Raw genomic sequence first — 21,271 nt, forward strand, 5'->3', positions numbered from 1 at the left:
GAGCTGTTTCCATTAGGAGGGATGATCTGTCATGCTGGGGACGCTCACGTGGGCGGAAGAGGTCATAGAGATGATTGCGTTGCGGATACGGTGAGCCTCAGGGACGGCTGCTCTGGAGCTTGGGAAGGTCCCCAAGATGGCATGTCAGGACTCAGCGGGTCTCAGAGATGGTTTCCGTCAGAAGCACTCTCAGTCTTGGTATTGCAGCGAGCCGTTTCTGTCAGTCACTGCGAGACGCCTCACGGTCCTGCGCTGCTACTATTTGAAACGCCACAACGGTGGATGATGTACTCTTTCAATAAATTGCCGCGAATTCGAGATGGTTCCCATGTTAATAACATCCTAATTCATTTGTGTTCTGATGTATTTTCTTGAGTTGGAGAGAGGGAGGCTGAGGTTGTACTAGCACAATGGGAATTTCACATAAACCTCAGCACACCCTCGAGGGTAGCTGCACATGCGAATGTCATCTGTCAGGTGTGTCTGACAAGGGGGAAAGTGATGAACCTAAAAATTAATGCTCTGGAGCTCAGGGATGGCAGACATTTCTTCCACGGTTTAGACATGTCTCAGTGACAATCACTCAGTACGTACTAGACGCCTGCCACATGGCAAGTACTGTGTCCCGTCACGGTCTGCTGTGGTTGGAGAACTCCAGCCTTTCTGAGAGTGAGAGGTATTACTCATTAATGCAACAAGTATTTGTTGAACACACAGTATGTCCTGGACTCTTTGGGTTAGAGTTTAATAAGAGAAGGTCCCAATATACCATCTAGGGGGGTTTGAGAGGTTCTCAGTGCTGGTGATTCTGTGGTTTGATGAACTCACAGATGTGAACTCGTATGCTTGTGTCTACCTTGAAGACATTTTCAATGGAGGTCATGCTAATACTGATTTTTAAAAATATTGCCTTTCTACCATTATCAAAACCCTACCTAGTATAAAGCACATTTCTGTTTTTTCTTTCTGAGAAAATAAGCTCCCATACAAAAGAGAAGGCAAAGAGATGAAACTTTAGGAATGCCTTAAGAGGAATGTCTTCAATCATTTTAGCAAATTTGCTAATGTCTTTTGACCATGAGTAAAGATATAATAAAAGCTAAGCATCCCTTAGAAAAGAAATAGATTTCAGTGCCAGCTAATATGCTAACAGCAAGCAAGCCATTTAGAATTCTGGCATTTATGATCTTAATGTGCTCAGCATACAAAGCGTTGGAGACTTGTTTTCATATTATCAACATAAGCGTCAGTCTTTACGATGATGCTAAACCCAGTTCTGCTGAGAGTCAGTGTTTAAACATTGGCACTGATGATGTTTCCTTTCATGTCTTTATATTTTTTCATTTGAATTTGTTTCTGGAACAAAGAGGAATGTGTCAGGAGCATGTGTCTCACAAAAGAGAAAAAAAGCTCTGGAAATAAAATTTTGACTGTGCCTTATCCTGGGTTTACTGACATCACAACAGTAAGAGCTGGAATGGAAAACAGGTGAAGGAACTGGGGGAAGGAGACAGTGAGGGTAGGAAGACAAGTTGGCATACGTAACGCAGGCCAGGATGCCCTAAAGCTTGGCTGATGATAGACAACAGTCTTGGGACTTAGCTTCCTAATACTGTGTGCAAACGGGGAAATGACCAGCGAGGTGAGCTAGTATTCACTTGATGGAAATAACCAGTTATTACAGAGAGTCATAACTAGTACCAAGTTTTGAGATTTTCTCGGTGGTTTCCCATAAGAAATGTATGCAGAAGTGTAATGAACATCCTCGACAAACCTGTTACAGTAAGTGCCATTATTTCCTCGATGCTTTTCTTAAGGTGTATCTCTAGTATAGTCTAATAGCACCAAAGTAAAACAAAATAGAGTGAAAACAAATATCCTGGAGCCAAAAGGAAGTTGTCCGGCTTAATCTGAGGCAAGTTTAAAGGCCAGTGGGTCTCCTTGAATAGTGTTTCTCCTACCAGAGATTTGATGTGCGGTTTGAGCACTGAGCTCAAGGTTACCATTAAAGGGATGACTTTTGGCCAAGTACACATGTGTATCAACACTCAACCAAGCGGTGGTGGAGTTGACTCTGTCTTACAAAATCTAAAGGGTCCTAAGGATAACCCAGACCATTCCACTGCCCCACAGTGGAAAGACCGGTGATTCACCCTCAGGTAGAAATAGATTCCTTCTAAGAAGACAACCAGTCACTGCTCTTGGGGTTGGAGGGTGCTCTCTGGGAGCACTTTTAATGTAGTATCTGTGCTACCCTGGAGGGGAATGGAGATGCTTCCAGTCTGTCGGACAAATCTGATACGTGCGGCCACTAGCTGCATGGCTACTGTGGTAGGCAGGAGAATGCCTCCCCTCCCCCCTCATAGACATCCATGTCCTAATCCCTGGCAACTGTGAGCATACCTTACAAAAGGAATTTTGCAGACTTGATTAAGGTAAGGACCTTGAGATGGAGATGTTATCCTAGAGTATCCAGACTAGCCCAGAGCAATCACAAGGTGATTCCTTAAAGATGAGAGAGGGAGGGAGGAGGGTCACAAAGAGATTTAAAGACACCACACTAGTGGCTTTGAAGCTGGAGAAAACACCATGAGCCAAGGAATGTGGGCAGCGTTCAGATGCTAGAAGAGACAAGGAAATGGATTCTCCCCTTGAAGCTTTCAGAAGGAACACAGTCCTGCTAACACCTTGATTTGAGCCAAGTGAGACCCATTTTGGACTTCTGATCTCCAGAACTATAATATAATAAATCTGTGGGGGGCGGGGGAGGCAGTTCAGCCACTCAGTTTGTGGTAATTTGTTATAGCAGCAATAGGGAACTGATACAGACATTTCTCTGGGCTGCCTTCCTTTTCACTGTGGAGAGCCCCCAGAGGCCTGAAGAAAATCACATAGCAAGTAGCAGAACTAGGATTCATACCCTAATCTGGCTGATTCCCAAGACTATTCTCTTTCCATTTTACAACCTAGAATGGTGGGAGATCCCAAGTCATTCATTCATTTATTCATGCATTTAACAAATATTTGTTCAGTTTCTACCCCTTTTCCCAGTGCTAACTATAAAGATTTTATTTTATTTTTATTTTATTATATAGTGTAGATGAGGATTTTCTTTTTTCTTAATTGAATTTATTGGGGTTACATTGGCTAATAAAATTATATAGGTTTCAAGTGTACAATTCTATGACACATCACCTGTATATTGTATTGTGTGTTCGTCCAGCTGGCGAAAGGGCTGACTTTGCTGGAGCACAAAGTTGGCAATTAGGGAGTGCCAGTAACACACTTCACTGTAAAGTGCTGAGAAAGCCCATAACAAGTATTTGGACACTAAAAGTGCTATTTACCCTCCTTGGTTTAATTTTTACTGTGTATCCATAAAACCTGGCTGGCATTCATGTCCCTGTTCCTCAGCTTGGAGCAGGCATTCAGGTTTGCATGCCAGGTTGTTGACTCATGTCGCAGGAGGGGTAGTGGTTAGGGCTCTGGATGTGGCAGACGTGGGCTCAAACCCTGACCCTCATTCTCACTGATAAAAGGCGTAAACTAATTTGACGTATATCAAGTAGTCAGCGCAGGATCTGGCACAGAATACCTACTTAGCTATTTTTAATTCTACTATTAGAAATGATATTATTAGACTATCCAGCATGGACTTAAGGAGGCATAAATTCAAATTACACACGCATGCTTGGTTTTGCACTGTTTTTTTGCCCTGTTCATCATCAGGTTAAATTGGGTCACAATAACTCCAGTCTCAAACCTGAAGCAAGCCACACAGATTTAAAAGTTAACCATTAAATCAAAGGCCCTCTACAACCATAACGTGTTTCCCATGAGTATTTCTAAATGCTCTTATGTAACTCCGATACCGGGCAGGTGTGCCCATTCGTGCTTCCTCCGCGCTGACCCACTGCACATGACAGGTTGTCAAAGCCGCCGACCCAGCTCGGGGCAGTGGAGGGGTTCAACGGCGGCCTCCTGTTCTCTCCCATCAATGTCTGGGCCACATTCAGGCTGAGTCAGGGCCGGGAATGCCCTGTATGTCAGAGAGCTGACGGAAAGTTCCATCAAGCTGCCAGCCTGCCTCCTGGACTCCCTGCCTGCCAGAGCTGGGCTTCATTGTTCTGACAGGAGAGGGGAAGGCGGGGAGAACTTCTTGGGGCACTGGAAGAGCCTGGAGGCTGCTTCCTCTGCAGGCCATTGTCCTGAGCTCAGCCTGGCGTTGGGATGTGGTGTGAAAATAGGAGTTTCAACTAACCGCAAAGACAGGTCTGGGCTCCACTTTGTCTGAAAGCCATGGTGACACCCAAGACTGTATCCATCAGGGGAAGCTACTAAGGGCTTTCAAAATCAGGCTGGTCGTTCTTTTCTAAGGGAAAATGTTGAAAACTCTTTCTGGGGCCAAATGAACCTGAGGGCCAGTTGAAATAGAGCCATACATACGGGTGCCCACTCCGTGCTGACACTGGACAGTGCCCCGAGGAAACAAGGCTGGAGGAGACAGTCCTTGCAAGGGGAGGACTCTGTGTTCTCCGGAGGAGACAGATAAGCCACTAACTGTGAAGTAGAGTGTGGAGTCTGCACTAATGGAAGTAATACAATTCTTTGGAAAAGAACACTTAATTCTTCATGGGGGAGGGATGATATGTCAGCAGAATTCTTAAGGATAAATAGGAGTTTTCCAAGTTGCCAGAAAACATGGCACAAAGCCCCAGGAAAGCATGGCTCTGCAAGTATTGGGTAGGTAGTGACAAGGGACACAGGTAGGCAGGGGTAGATCATGAGAGCCCTAATCTGCCTGGAATGCCGGCTTCACAAGACTCTTCCCCTCCCCATCTCCCAGCTCCCAGTTATGAATTTCATTTATAACTCTGGATGGATGGATTGATAGATGAATCAGAGCCAAGATAATATGCAGTAGCAATTTTTTAAAAATTTAAAATTGTCAAATTTCACTTTTTCAAATTTTAAACATTTTATACATAGTATGTACTTATATATGTGAAATTAAGCATGGAAATGAATTTTTTGCTAAATTTTTTACAAGCATTCTGCCAGTGCCTTGCACGCGTTATGTTATTTATGCTCACCACAACCCTATGAGGTATCAACCCATCTTGAAATCTAGGAAACTGAGGCTTGCTGAAGTCAGTTATCCAAGGCCACATAGTTGGCAAAGAAGATAGAGGTAGAATTCACACTTGGATGGGTCTTTCTCAAAGCCTGTGTTGTAAAAACACTAAGGTAGGTCAGGAAATGACAAAGAAGACAGCAGGCAGAAGTCCACCCATCTGCTCATTGCTTCTGCCTGCCTGCCTATTTTTGGAGTTTCTGAGCGACCTGGCTACAAGCTGTCTTTTTCGATGGCATATAGGGTCATGCTGGCTTCTGAGGAGCCAGGTAGGCGGCGGACAGGAGTGAAGCTTGTGGAGCAGGGCAAGGCGGTGAGTATGCACCCAGCTTGGAGGATGGGCACATGACTCCCCTCTCTCCAGAGGCCCAGCAGAGGGTCAATGCCAGTAGGCTTGCCAGATTTAGCAGGTATGGATTTATCTGGCAACCCTTACTTCCCAAGCGCTCCCCGAGGTCTCTCACAACAAGTTCTAAACCTTCCAGGGAATTAATTACACTAGTGAGTCTGAAAACCTGGATTTGAGATGATTAGGAGACGCATCCAGTCAGAAATCCATTAAGGACGGCAAATATTTTAAGCCTCAAGAAAAGAGACTAAAAGGAGCCCTTTCCTCTAGAGTCCGTCCCCTTGATGAGAAAATGGCTGTGTGTTCGATGCCAAGACATGGACTCCCCTTCCCAAGGCCAAGCAGAGACCAGTCTTACTCCCAGCTGCTCAGGGGTCTTCCCCAGCCACACAACTCTGCAGCATGGTGAGGGGATAGGACCTTGAAGACTGGGGCAATGAAGATGAGGACAATGGAAGAAACCAGCCTTCCTCTGCCACAAAGTGCATGAGGAAGTGATGGACTCTATTTGTCACCCGAGAGGCCTTTATTGAGCAACTACTATGTGCCAGGCCTCATGCAATGGTAAATAAGGGAGATAGGCACATAGCCAAATAAATACCAAAGTGTGTGTGTGTGCGTGTGCGTGTGTGTATGTGTACGTGTATATATATATACACACACACACATATTCTATATATGTATAAATAATGCACATGTGTATATGTGTATGTTTTATAAATATGTATGAATATGCATATATTATAAAGGATAATTATATGATTGAGATGCTATCACAGAGAATAAACAGGGAGAAAGGCATACTGCGTATTGAATCATCAAAGATGACCTCACTGAGTGGGTGACATTTAAGCAGAGACAAGGAGGCAATTATAGGAAAAGCAAGAAAGAAGCACATTGCAGGCTTTAGGAAACAGCAAACACCCCAGGAAGGAAGTGCTGATGGTCTTTAGTCATTGAGAGAGGATTACGATGCTTGTCTAATCACAGTTTGCTTGCTGAGATCTAGCCTGTTAGCTGTTTAGCTTTGCGGCAGACACCCAGATGCCCACCATCCCCCCATCCCTGAGGTCAGTGCAGACGGTCCCGGTTCAGCCAGCAGATTCTGCAGCTCTCTACCTGAGGTCGTTTTCTGCAACTTGGCCCTTGCTTAGAACAGGCTGAAGTTTCTGGGAGTCAATGCCCTCAAGAGCATCCCTCAACAAGGGAGCGACGGGAGCTGGGGGGTGAATACCTAAGCTTCCTCCCCCTGGGTGGGAGAATCGTGAGGTGTGTTCTACATGGTCTCTCAAACGGGCGCCACTAGACACGAGCTCCGGCCGTGCACTGGCTAAGCCATCTTACAGGCTTTCCGCCTTCCCTGCTTCACTACCCCACTTCTCCCTTCCTGGGGTCAATTCTCAAACGATGTGCACACAAATCACCTTAGGGTCTGCTTTTGGGGAAAAGCAAATCCTCTGAACAAGTCATTCACCATCAGCCAAAAATTAACCCAAGCATCCCTCCCCATCATCTCCTCCCCACCAACGTTTTTATCTTTAGCCGCGTCTGTCTGTCTTCCTCTTACAACCACACACTTCAACCTGACAGCTCTTGCTGGCTCTCATTTCTCTGCCTGGAAAATTCCTATTTATCATTTAAATATCACCTCCCCTTGGACACCTTCCCAGCTCTCCCATCTCTACACCCTCAATACTGTTTTACTGATATTGCCCTCACCAGACTCTACCCACCCACTACCCACCCATCCATCTATCCACCCATCCAATAGATATGTATCAAGTACCTCCATATGCCAGGCAGGCACCAGCATGCTGCAGTTGTCCACAGGCCTTCCTGTCTAGATGGAGCTTTTTGAGGTGAGAGTAGGTCTTAGGCATGTCTGTGCTTCCAGCATGTGGCGCAGGGTCCAGGATGGAGTCGGTACTTGGCAACTGTTTGATCAAATTGAATTGATGAACTTTACCTGTTCCAGGCAGACAGCATCTGTGTAATGATAATGAGGTTCTTAATTACACAGAGGTGGATACATTTATTAAGTATGTGGAATTAATAAATGAGTATGTTATCATCAAAATGTGAATGACATGTAGCCAGTTTCATTACTTAAAATAGCTTGTAAGCAATTAAGCCAGTGACCATGCTTGATTTCCCAGTACAAAAACCGTTCTTCAAAGCAGAAACGGCCCTCAGCAGACTCCACTTCATCACTCTGTGAACTACAGAGTCTGGAATTCCTGCTTTGCCTCCCAAATCTTTTCAAAGCTGTACTAAGCTGTTTGACCTTGTAATTTCATACTGGTAGGGTTACTGTGTAAAATACAAGATGCAACCCTATGCACTGGCAATATCTTTTAAAGAAATAATCAGGGAGTTAGTCAAACAGGTAGCCAGTCTGTATTCAAACATTGAGCATCTACACTTTGTCCTACAATGTGCTAAACATAAAACATACAGGACCAGGTAAAACAGATTTAGGCTCTGCCTTCTGAAACTTACAAAGATCTATGTACCAAGATGTTCACTGAAATACGGCTTAAAATAACATAGCGTTCTAACTTCCTATGAAACAGGGATTGGTTAAAATGGAATTATGGTATATCCACACAGTAGAATATTCCCCAGCCATTCAAAATGATGCTGTTAAAGAATTTTCATGATCCAGAAAAATGCTCACAATATAAGTTTAGAAAGAAAAATATAATAATCAGGGTACACATGGTATTTTCAGTGTGATTCCAATTCTTTGGACAACCAAATATTGATATGTTTCTCCATGTTGAAAAATTACTGGAACAAAATAAGCCATATTCTGTAGAGGATTTATTTCTGAAATATGGCATTATAGTTGACATTTTTATAGTTTTCTATATTTTCCAAATTTCATTCTTTTAAATTGGCATGAACATATGTTGCTTTCATAGTAATACTTTTTCAAAAGAGCTTAGTAGAAATCAAAACAGATCCTTCCACTGCAGAAAGTGGCATTTCATCTCTCACCTATCGGGAAAGCTTACTAAAATGTTCAGAGTCTCTGCTGTGCTTTGGGAAGTAACGGCTTCAGCCACACCAAGAGTTTTATGGCAATGAGGAAGCAGACAGGAAACTCTGGAACTGTGAGCGGTTTACCTTTAGCTCTTCTGTTGATTGTGGCCTATAAATATTTAGTGGCCAAAAGCAATGGGTGTGAGGGGGGAGAAAGGGAGACAGAAGCCAAACCATCCACCTCTCCCTCTGTTTCCTCGTGCTTCTGACATATAAACCTGTGGCCCCTGAATTGTGTTGCCCTAATACCGTGCCAGCAATGCACCTCAGAACCTTGGCAATCATTAACCCACCTGTACACCTGACTTTGGCTACAACTGAGGACGCATATCTGCCTGTCCACCAGAGTGTGGACATGCGAGAGCTCTAAAATGCAGCGTGGCATGCCATTCAACTCGCTGTGAGTAAAAGCAGCAGCTCAGATCGAAGCTGTTGCCTCAGGAAGATCGCCTATTCACTGGGCCATGCGAGAAACTTGTCTCATGCGTTCATGTAAAAATAGCCTGTCAGGCCACTAAGCAGTTCTGAGAGCAAGTGGTGAAACCAAGGGAACAGTAGGATGACTGTCGTTGCCTTCACAGGCTGTAAAGATAATTGCTGTGCTGTGGTTGTAAATAGCAACATAGTCTTCCCTATTTATTAGTGTTATTTTGACCTTCTGATTTACAATATTTAGTTGTGCTGACCAAAATTCTGTTATAAAAAAGTAGGCTGAGGACCCTGAAATATCTAGAACTGCTAACGCTCACATGGAGGGAGATAGTCCCACTGTGCCACTTTTTTTTTTAATCCTTACCCAAGGATATTCTTTCCATTGCTTTTCAGAGAGAGTGGAAGGGGAAGAGAGAGAAAAACATCAATGTGAGAGAGACACATTGGTTGGTTGCCTCCCGCATGCGCACCGACTGGGGCCTGTGACTGAGCCTGCAACCGAGGTATGTGCCCTTGGCTGGGATCAAACCCAGGACCCTTCAGTCCAAGGGCCGACACTTTAACCACTGAGCCAAACCAGCCAGGGCCTGTGCCACATTTAAGAGGATTTTTACCTTACAGGCCATTGTCCACTGGACACAGTTTCATTGGCCAAAGAGAAGAGTTGAATGGATCAAACATGGTCAGGCTGGAGAAAAGAAGATTCAGGGTGTGGGAGTAATAATAAGGGATATGAGACACACAAGTCTATTTTTTTGTGTGCCACACCTCCTAAGGCAAAACCTACAGAGAGACTACCCATAGCACAATACAAATAGAACCTTTGAAACTATTAGAATTGCCCCAAAATAGAAGGGGCTAACTTGGGAGGCAATTAGTTCACCACCCTCACCTCATTAGCTTTTCTTCTGGAAATATACAAGAGGGAGCTGAGTCTGGCTTCCTCTGTCAGGAAGGAGATGGAGTGTGACCCAAGAACATGTGGAGGTCTTAGGTGCCTGCAAATCTATGCTCTCAGCGCTCCTCAGGTCTCTCCCTTCCTGTCTCTCCAGGGTGACTGCCTGGCTGAAGATCTCGTTGGAGAGACAGAGAGGAATTGAAGTCCTTAGCCATAGCATTAGCTGTGCCAGGCAGGCAGGATGTCCTTCGTTTACGAGGTCTCATTCTTCACTCCCCTCGCCCACCCTGAGGAGGGCATCCTGACCATGCTTGCGAAGACGACTGCTCTGAAGGCTTATGTGACCTGCTCCATTCCAGGTGGCTAGTAAGTGTAGTCAGGTGTACCCCACAGGTTATCTGTGTCCAGAGCCTACCATTTAGCATTCCTAGAATATAGCATAGTGCATGTTACAAAGTAAATGTGCACAGAGCACAATGATTTCTGTGTGTGGCACACATATTTTCTCTGAATGGGACAATAAATACATAAAATTTGCAGGACGGCAAAAAGGATACCATGAAAGGGACAGGGCATTGCCTTACTGAGATGTGTAAAGGAAGAAAAAATGTGAAGAGATTTTCATTCATTCATTCCCACACTTTATGGACATCTTCTATGTGCCTGGTGCTGTGCAGGGCAGGGAGGGAGAGACTCCAGATAAAGAAGTATTAAAGACAGAGGACTGGACCTGCTGATGTCACTGTTTCAGTCAGAGAGATGGCCTGATAAACAATATCAAAAGTGAAATAATTTTACACGTGTTGTGTTTACAAAGAAAGTCAATTAACTGAATGTTTATTAACATTCTTTGGAAAATGAGCTGCTCTTCAAAGAGAGTGGGTCTGGCCCAGCCAGTGTGGCTCAGTGGTTGAGTGTTGGCTCATGAACCAAGAGATCACCAGCTCAATTCCTGGTCAGGGCACGTGCCTGGGTTGTGGGCTCGATCCCGAGTGGGGGGCATGCAGGAGGCAGCCGACTGCTGTTTCTCTATCATCGGTGTTTCTATCAATCTATCCCTCTCCCTTTCTCTCTCTAAAAATCAATAAAAACATATTTATTAAAAAAAGAGAGAGGAAGTGGGTCTGAGGATGAAGACGTAGAAAAGGTCAGCAGGTAACGCTAAACATCCTCACAGGAACTCCCATCTAGAGACCCGGGCTCAGCACTTCCATTTCCTACAGGACTGAGTATTAATGGTCCTCTCATCCAGAAGCTTTCAGTGCCACCCTCCAGCTGGGAAGGTGTTCTGCACTGCTTAGTTCAGAACCTCAGCCCTGGGATTTGAAGTTGCAGAAAGAGTCCCGATGTCTGATCTCTGAAGGCTGGCAGGGGACAGCAGTGATTTGAGAGCCTGAGTGTTTCATGCCCAAGGCGGGTGCTTCCAGTGAAGTTGTTGATCATGTCAGACAGGTGCTGAAACCAAGGTCAGGCTCCGTAATGAGGCACCTTCAGTGAATAGGGAACTCAGACAGAGGCAGGGAAGTCAGACCACTGAGTTGTGAAAACCATCATCCCAAGTAAGGGCAGGTGCATCCACCAGGTGCTGTTGCAGGCTGGCTCACAAATCCCTGTGTTTAGAGCTCAGGCGATGTAGTCGATAGGCAAACACGGGAGTAGGGAAGCGAGCTTACACTTCCTAAGCCCCAGTCCCGTGAGGACCTCTCTCTATGTATGTCCATTTAACACTCATGACAACCCTGTGAGGTAGGCCGTATTATCCCACCTTTAGAGATACAACTGTCAGTTCAGAATAATTGGGCCACCCACGGTCCTTCAAGTGATGAGTGGTAGATCCAGGGATCAAAATTCAAGTCTCACAATGCCTACATTTTTGCTCTCCTCTCTGGCCACCCTTTTAGTTCCTTTTCTTAATATTAGGGTGGCCACACCCTAGTAGGTAGGGTGGCCCAATTTATCTATGGCATTTCCAGTTTATGCCTGTTGAACAAGCAAATTTAATAATAGTGTCCCCTCCACTCTCAAAGAGTATCCTGACTTAGACAATAAATTGTATGATCACCCTACCTAACAAGTTCTTGTTTGAAATAGGTGCATTTATCAAAACCACAGCTCCAGACTGTGGGTACAAATCGTAATTTGGCTGGAAATGTGAATCTGGCATCCTGCTATGCAAACATAGTCATCCAGGAAATTTATTCGGATACACTGCATGGAAGGCAGCCAGGGTGGAAGTGGCTGTGCCCCACCGTGATTGAGAGCCCTGGTGAGGGGACTTTGCCATCTGGTGGACTGGACTAGCTTCCTGGCTAGGATTCCAGCCACGTGGTTGCTGGAGTCCAGCTCCCAGGCAGCGTGGGAGTCCGTGGATGATGGGTTGCCCTGTGCCCACCCATGGTCTCCGTTAGTTGGAAGGTGGTACTGCTGACAGACACAGCCTTGGTAACACCCCCATGAGGGCTTGTTAGTAGAGTTACCATGTGCAGCTGGGCAAGTTAAACACTACAGAAATACTCAACCTTGGGGCAAGCAAGGGATGCTGTTTTGTACTGTTTTATGAGATGGTCAGTCAGACGTGGCCACAGGAGACAGAGGAGAGGGTCGGGGAAACCATATTTATTCTAGTGATAGGTCCTAGAGACAAAAGGCACAACATGCCACACAGGGCCACTTGGGAAAACACGAGGATGGTCAGGAGGCAGAAGATAGTAGCTGAGGAAGTGCTTAGGCAGATCGACAGAGCTGGTGTTTCTAGAGCATGCTGAGCCCTACCTGTGCAATGAGGTTGAGTAAAAGAGTCTACACGCTTCACCCTTTGGCCCTGCTGCTTCTCAGCTGAGTGCGTGTGCAATGATCTCAGTGCAGTCTGAGCAGGGGAAAGGTTTATTCACCCTTGCTGTCAGCTGACGGGCAGAGCAGTGAGTGGCTGGGAAAACCTGGGGTTCAACAGCCCAGCTGAGGCCCAGGGGGCAGGGAGGCAGAACTCCTCCAAGCATCCAGAGCTTCGGACTTTGTGAACAGGGATGGGACTTCTTTCCTCTTCTTGCCTCTGACTCACAGAGGACTGTGTTAGTCATGCCCCGATCTACGGGATCCCACATACTAAGCCCACATGCTGTGATGTCAACCCCAAGTAGAAAAAGATTGTCACAATGCCAAAACTGACCAAATTGGAAGAAGGAAAACTTTACAGGTTGCTGGATCTCAGCACTGGCTGCGCATTAGAATTACCCAAGGAACTCATAAAATATGTACTAATACTCAAGCCCACCTTGGTTTTAAATAACATATCTGATATTAAGATATCCTGAGCATCTTGGGGCCTCAGCATCTAACGGGGGGCCATTGGAGGAGATCCTCTCTGATGAAGAACTGAGCTGCGGCAGAATCTTCTGGAAGGTTTGTTAAAACTCCGACTGCCAGGCTGCACTCCCCCACCCCTCCCCTCGAGTTTCTGAATCTGCAGGTCTGGGGCGGGGCCTGAGAATCTGAGTTTCTAACAAGTTTCCAGACAATGTGACTGCTGTTCTGGCCCCCAAACTGAGCAGCATGGATCCACATAATAAATAAAAGAGGGGGAAATAAAAGATGTTGTCTGCTGAGTCTTCCCAAAGAATGAGTCTATACTGCATTTTTGAATTATACAATGTTTTCCCTACTTAAATCTTAAGCAGTTGAAAAATGCCTGTCACACTCGTCACTTTTTTCCCTCCTTTTTTCCCTCCCCCTCAGCCCTTTGCCCCTGGAGCTCTTGCCGTTGAAATTCTCAGCACCTGTATGTTAGAGGGAGTGCCGTGTGTAGTTCAGCAGTTTTGCAGGAACAAGCAAGATAAAGACAAGGAAAGGCTGACTGCTTCTTCATGTGTGCTCGGCTAGAACAGAGAATATTCTTTGCTGCCTTTCATGGCAGTCACATGGATCAGCCCACACAGTGGGATTTGAATATCCTCTCCTTGCAACAATCGAGTCAACTGAGTTGTTGACAGGCAAATGACAGCCCTGATCAGAAAAAAAAATAAGTTTCTAACCCTGTGTCTAAATCCCAGCGTGGGAGTTTGTATTTGTCACAGGTAAAGCAAGTAATAAGTGTGGCTCGGTGTTGAATGTACTAGATTTCATGATAACATTCAGTTATCTTTTCTATTCCAAGAGCCTTCTTTGCATTGATGAAGATGAAAAAATAAACTGACAATTCTTTGGAAGCAAACAACTCACCTCACCATTTCCTCCCGGCGTCTTCTCAGTACATTCACAAGCTCATTCTGCTGATTCTTTTCCATTCTTTGACCACATGAATGGCCTGTGGTTTCCATGAGCTGTTGAAAAGTGAAAACAACTTTTGGAAGAGACATATAATTTCTATTTTAAAAGTGATCTCGGAAATGGTCAAGCTAGCAATACAGGGTTTCATTTTCCACCAAACTTGGGGAAATGAGTAAGCTTTCATTCTCTCGGGGAGCTTCTTTAGCCCAGATAAAGAACCAGTCAGTGTGACCCACGAATCATAGAACTGGAGAGACCACAGAGATCATCAAGTCCAAGTTCCCACTTTATCTGGTCTCTCCCCCAAGCATGTCCGTGTGACTTTAATGCATGCCACTCATTTTTTGCATATTTGCAAAAATGTAGTAGTGTACCAATGTGGCCTTAGCCTAGGGGTTCAGTAGTTGGAATTGGTGTTCCCACCCTACTGGTATAGATGCATAATTGTACTTTTAATAGCATATTTATTTCATTAGTATCTGTTGCCTCTGTTAGAATGCAAGCTACAAGATAACAGGGGCCATATATGACTTTGCTCACCTTGGTATTTTCAGCATCTCTTCCAGTGTCTAATCTATTAGAGGCACTCATCAAAAGCCCTATCACGATAGAATGAATGACTTAATGAAGTAAGAGAGAAGCTGAGATTCAAAGGATGACTAGTAATCAGCCAGGAGAGAAAACAGGGAAGAGGTTTACAAGCAGTGGAAATTGCATGTGCAAATGTCCTGTGGTGAGAGAGTGGGAAGTTTCATGTGCAAAGGTTCTATGGTGTAAGCAGTGGAAATGGCATGTGCAAAGGTCCCTGGGAAAGACTGGCCATTTTTCCATATGGTCAAAGCTAGAATTCTGGTATATTATGAGGAACAAGTGGGGGAGATAGATAGTACCTCCATTATAAATCCTTTTTAAGCCATCCATTCTTGGCCTCTTGCTTAGTTGAATCTCTGATGTGGAATCCTGAATCTCAGTGCACTGACAGGATCATCTGTCCTAAATTCCCATTTAGAGAGTGACCAGAATTTCAACCAGGCTCAGTCCTACATTCAGGGCAGTTATAGGTAACAAATGGCATTTATTGAGTACTTAGTATGTAACAGGCAGTGTCTCAAGCCTTTTACGTAGATGTATTTGCTCCTCTAGTCATTTGTCTACTGTGCCTAGCTTTTCTGGAACAGGATCTTTTTTGAGCAGTCAGTGTATTGATACAAGTCAGATTTTAGGGATGCAAAACAGCTCTCTTATAACGACTGTTCCTAGATTTCCCACAGTCTGTGCTCTGCTTGAGGGGACCTCTATAGTCCTGGAATTAGGACTGATCTGGTTGAAATATGTTCATTTATGTGAACTTGAGACCAAGCTTTCCAAGGAGTGGCTCAATGAAGCCTTCCAGACTGATGCCAAGGACCTATGGTTTCTCTCTAAGACTTCAGTTCCATGTCAGCAACTTGAGGGCTTAGCTGGATGGGTAAGAAGATTCATAGCAGGGTGGCCTTGCAGCTAAGTTTGACTCTCAGCTCTGTCATTTACAAACCGAATAGCCTTGGACAAGTTCCTTTCCCTCTCAGAATCCTCATTTCCAGGCATAAAAGGGAAACAAAAATACTCTAAAAGTGGTTTGAGAATTTAATGAAGCACTTTCGCACAGTACCTGGCACATGGTGAGACCAAGGGAACCGCAGCTGCTGTGAGCGCTGTATTGTGGGCCACAGGGAGGAGAAGCGGAGGCTTGCCGCAGAGCCCTTACCTCCTAAAGGGGGAAAGGAAAATCAATTAAAAACAAGGACATGCCTATCTCCAATTATTGCTGTTGGTGGGAGAATGGCTTGTCCTGCTCATTTTATGTTCCGAGTCTGTAGGTAAATTGCAAATCCTTTTTATTGAAAATTCATTCCGTCTTCCACAAATGTTTATTGAGTCTGTGCTATTTGTTAGGCATGTGGGAGAAACAGGATAAATTAGGTGCTGATCCTGCACTCACCTGGGGAGTTGGAGAAGGGAGAGTACAGATTTTCTATAAATGTGAGGGGAAGCACTTTGCTGCTTAAATATAGAATGCTGAGCATTATTTACTTTAGAAAATCATTGAGGATCTTGAAAGGGCCTCTCATTGCCTAACTGAAGTAATACAGAGCTAAAAGGTGGGTGGGTTGCTGCAAATAGATGGGCACTGAATCTGTATTTTCTACAGATGGTATTATTTATATAATAATATAAATTATGATAAAATATATAATGCTTGTATGTTATACTAATTATATTATATGTTATGTATGAATATATAAAAATAATCATATTTTTATATTACAATAGTCTTCCTCTTACCCACAGGGGATACATTCCAATACCCCCGGTGCCTGAAACTGCAGCTAGTACTAAACTCTACATATGTTTTTTCCTACACATACATACCTGCAATAAACTTTAATTTATAAATTAGGCACAATAAGAGCTTTACAACAATACCTAACAATAAAATACAACAATTATAACAATAAAATAAAAGTTACTGGAACATAAGCACTGTGATACCACAACACTCGATCTGATAACTGAGGTGGCAACTAAGTGACTAATAGGTGGCAGTGGATGCAGCCTGCATGCAGCTGGATAGAAGGATGATTCACATCCTGGGCAGGACTGACGGAGATTTCATCACGCTGCTCAGAACAGTGCACAACTGAACACTTATGAGTTGTTTATTTCTGGAGTTTTCGATTTAATATCTTTGAACTGTGGTTGACTTCAGGTGACTGAAACCACGGAAAGGGAAACTGCGAATAAGTACAGGAGATACTGTATAACCATACTAATTATATATTATAAATGGAATATTATGTACTAGGTATTAATTATATATGTATACATATATATACTAATAATCCATATATACATATGATACATTATTCTGATTATACTATATATTTTTATATCAATGTGTTGCATATTACATATATAATACTCATGTTATATATTAAATAATAAGATAAATATATAAGTAACTCATTTACTCCAGATCATCTCATTTTACTACCACATGTATCTTTCTCATTAAAAAAGGAAATGGCAGAGTTCTGCATGGATCAGAGACTAGGTTTGTTCATTGAATCCATGCTTTATTCCCACGCTGCAATACTAAAGGACAGAGCAATCTGCAAAACGATGGGGGGAATTTCCCATTACACAATGTGTTATTTTTGAATAGCCAGGCGGAGATAGGTGCCAAAGTGATCGTTCAATACACAAGCCTGAGACTCAGGGAAGGACTTGGGTCTAGAGATGGAGATTAAAGTGTGTCAGTCATTTCTGACATTCTAGCATCTATAGCACAGTGTGGCTAGCACAGAATAGGAATTTGAAAAATAGTTGAGCGGGTCCATGTCATGTCTGCTTAAGGAGAGAGGGCAGGAGGGACTACATGGACACTGGAACTCGTTCTGATCTCCCATCCCAGCACTAACAGGGTTAGCTCAAGCCCTGTTGAACCCGAGAGGGTGGCTACGTTGATTGCTGGTATTTACACTCATGAGTGAGGAGAGTGCTGTTGGTTCTCTAAAATCGGGACAGAAAACTTAACCAAATATCAAAGCTATTCTTAGAACAGAGAACTACACAGCCTCTCTGGTGTCCCAGGTTCACACCCATGTTCTGAAGTGTTGACCTCCGAGTGAGCGTGTCAGTACTGTGTCTATTTTAGGTCGCAGCTGAAAAATCTGGTTAGCTTAAATGTCAGAATAACTTGACAACATGGCATAATGGAAAATGGCAATAACTGGAAATCAGGAGACCTTACTTTAAATCTCAGGTCTGCCTCTGAAGAGCCGGGTCACCTTCACCTTTCTGAGCGCCCTTTCCTCACCCATAAACAGTGGTGGGAAAGGGTAATTGGATGATTTTCCAAGCCTGACATTCTGATTCTCTCAACGTTGCCTTTCATTGTAAATGTTGGGAGAATTAAATTTCCACAAATTGACCTGCCAGCCTAATTTAGTCTACCAATATGAAGAAGACATGTAAATAAAGTGATAGGCAGAAATAAATATCACAGGCGACTTCGGTAGAATAAGCTCCCTCCATAATAATTTTTGCCTCCTAAACATGGCAGATGGAACACTGGGGAGAGACAGTACTTGGTTTTAGAATGCATCTTATTTACCAGCAAATTCGGTTTTGGGGGAATGTTTCTGAAAGCACATGGTCACCATACTTTGTCCGATGACTTAAATTTCCAAGCACGCTGAAAAAAGACATGGAAAAGTCATCCATTTCTGACTTCATTTGTGATTTCTCCTGGATCATTTAATATTTAAGCCTCATGTATTGGCCTTTTCTTACATACCTGGACATCTCAGCCCTGGATATAATAAGCCACCAAAGGGTGGAACTCATTCAGATTTATTGTGTCCTGTTTTGTGCCAGGGGCTTGACTTGTGTTACGTATGCCCTCATGTGACACCCTTGCACGTAGTCTGCATTTCGGTCAAAGAGGTGGGTCATGGAGTCTTTGACCAAAACTGTCTGGCCACACCACAACTCAACGTGCTGAAGGTTGCTTGCTTAGGGCTTCTGTCTGGCTGTCCAAGAGGACAAGCCAGACATGTACAAGAGTTACTGCTGCAAAAGCAACCCTCGACCAATATCAGCTGGAAATCTGGTGGATAAATATTCCAGCTTCCTCGCCACTTGGTTGGGATAACTCTGAGTTCTTCAGACGACTTGAGTTCCAGGCGCCCAGGGTGGATATGGGCTTGATAACATATCCTTTGTGGGCTGCCTTCTGTTTCTCTCTTGACACCCTGGTCTTTCCTGAAATTGTATTCCTGATAAAGTACTAATGCTTGCATCTTTGCCTCAGTGTCTGCTTCTGAGAGATCCAAACTAAGCCATCCCCCAAGATCCCTGTGGAGTAGGTACCATTATTGCTAATTTATAGAGAGGAATCTGAGGTTAAATAATAGCTGATAAGTCTTGCTGCTGGAATTTTGCTGGCTTATGCCGACATTCCTCTACATCGGTGCTTCTCAACCAAGGGAGATTTTGTCCCCTAGGGGACATTTTGAAATGTCTGCAGACAGTTTTGGTTGTCACAACTGGCTCCTAAGTAGGTGGAGACCAGGGAGGCTGCCAAACCATCCTATAATTCATAGTTTAGCTCCCTACAACCAGACCAATACAGCCTAAAATTGGCCAGTAGTGACAAGGTAGAGAAATCCTGTTCTACACCCAGCAGTACTGGTTGTTGGATGGTAGCTCCCCGTGTGTGACTTGTCTGTTGTATTTCACTTCTAGGGCCAAGCTGTGGCTCAGCTATGTTCCACGATCCCCAATGTGACTGTCTTTGGAACAGCTTCTACTTTCAAGCATGAAGCCATCAAAGACTCCATGACCCACCTCTTTGACCGAAATGCAGACTACGTGCAAGAAGTGAAAAGGTATGGTTTTGCTCAAAAGAGCACCAGGTTGGCCCTTGCTCTTGTCTCTCTGAAAGAATGGTTGCATTCATCTAGAAGGGGGCTAATACTACTAATATAAATATATATTGGGGGCTTAGTATGACCAGCTCTATGCTAAATACTTCACCTGTATTAGATCATTGAACCCTCTCAGCAGCCCCATTACCCTCCTTTTGCAAAGGACAAAACCCAGGAATGGAGCAGTTAAGTACCTTGCAAAGCTAATTTATAACTTGCAAAGCTGTTATGCTAGCTGCTGTAATACGGCCTTAACATAGAGAAGTTTATTTCTTGTTCATTCACACAACCTCCTGAGGGAATATGGACTCCAATCTGGGTGTGACTGAGAGCCAACAAAGGACCAAAGTGGCGACATGATCAGATTTGGGTTTTGAACAGTCACTGGTGGTGTGCAGAGAATGAATGGGGGGAGGGTGTGCTGGAGGCAGGGAGATCAGTCCGCTGGCTGTTGCAGTCACCCAGGGGGATGCTGGCTTCTAACCTGATCCATTTCCACCTGTGATCCTGAAGCTATTGCTCATGGCTATGTGCACGCCAACACAGGGACTCAGGTGGAAAACCCAGCTGCCACCGTGTGCTCAGATGATTTGTGCATGTCAGCCTTCCTGCAGCTCAGAGTTCAAGGCTGGTTCTCAGGTTTTGTTCCACTCACAGCTCCTGAGGGGATTCAGGGATGTCCCAGAGCCAGTGTTTCCTAATTTTCCATTGATCAGCACTAAATTGTAAGGTACAAAGGAATTAAGTTGTCCAATTAGCACCCTAATAGTAGCATCACGATTTCCTGCAAATCACACATTAAGATGGAAAATCAAAGGACTAGAGGGATGGGAGATCGGTTGTCTGAGGTGGTAGATTGAGACCAGGTAATGAAAGTTTCTCAGAAAGGACAGTCTTCTGATAGTCTGAATCTTCTTATTTATTTTTAAATTTTCAACAGAGAGATTTGCATATAATTTTAAATTGTCCCAATATTTCCAGTAGGGCATGACAAGAGAGTTTTAGAGCTAGATATTAGAAGTTCCCTTCCTGGTTCTCAGAAGACTATAGATTGCAGGCATGTTTTAAAGACTTCCAGGACTTACCTTTGCCTATTTTCATAACCCAGAGGTGGTTCTTCCTTCTTTTAACTAGCATCTATCAACCTGTGCTCTGGAAAATGGGCTACCATTGTCCCTTCCATAATCTTTCCTTTCATCCTCTTAAGGATCTTTTTGTGAGCACCTTTCTTTTTATTCATGTACCGACCTGCTTAATAAATACTAAATATCTGTGTTGGGCCAGGTACTGGGCCAGAACGGGAGATACAGCCAGACCACCTTGCGAGTCACCATCTGCATGGAGTTTGAATGTAGCTGGGGGAAGAGGGGACAAACATTTTTTATTTTAATTCACTGATTTACAATTTCAATATGTGCTCTGGTGGAGAAATGCAAAGTACTAGTAAACATATGCAGATGGGGAAATCAGACGCATTGTCCATCAAATAATTAGTGAGGTTTGGTGGATTTGGCCAAAGGAAGAGCATTTCTGATCAGGGGGAGTGACATGTGCTAGGGCCCAGCATCAGAAAAGGCTTGGTAAATGCCAGAATCTGGAAGGCGACCAGTGCAGCTGGCAGGGGTAGGATGTGGAAAGTAGCGAGAGAAGCGGGTCAGGAGGGGCAGCTCTTCTGAAAA

The 21,271-nt window shown here is 44.2% G+C and overlaps 1 protein-coding gene across 4 annotated transcripts in view; it reads left to right on the forward strand.

The window, feature by feature from the left end:
- Positions 1-21,271, forward strand: part of VAT1L (vesicle amine transport 1 like) — a 102,415-nt gene that overhangs the window by 20,302 nt on the left and 60,842 nt on the right. For all 4 annotated transcript variants that reach the window (XR_013997532.1, XM_081118404.1, XM_081118403.1 and 1 more), the window contains exon 4: positions 19,411-19,553. Coding sequence is in view for 3 of the 4 variants with exons in the window: in XM_081118404.1 (XP_080974530.1) it covers positions 19,411-19,553 (143 nt within the window). In the remaining variant the exon portion in view is untranslated. The remainder of the gene's footprint in view (positions 1-19,410; positions 19,554-21,271) is intronic.

The sequence above is a fragment of the Miniopterus schreibersii genome (assembly GCF_964146895.1).
Source record: "Miniopterus schreibersii genome assembly, chromosome: 18".
NCBI classification, from domain to species: Eukaryota; Metazoa; Chordata; class Mammalia; order Chiroptera; family Miniopteridae; genus Miniopterus; species Miniopterus schreibersii.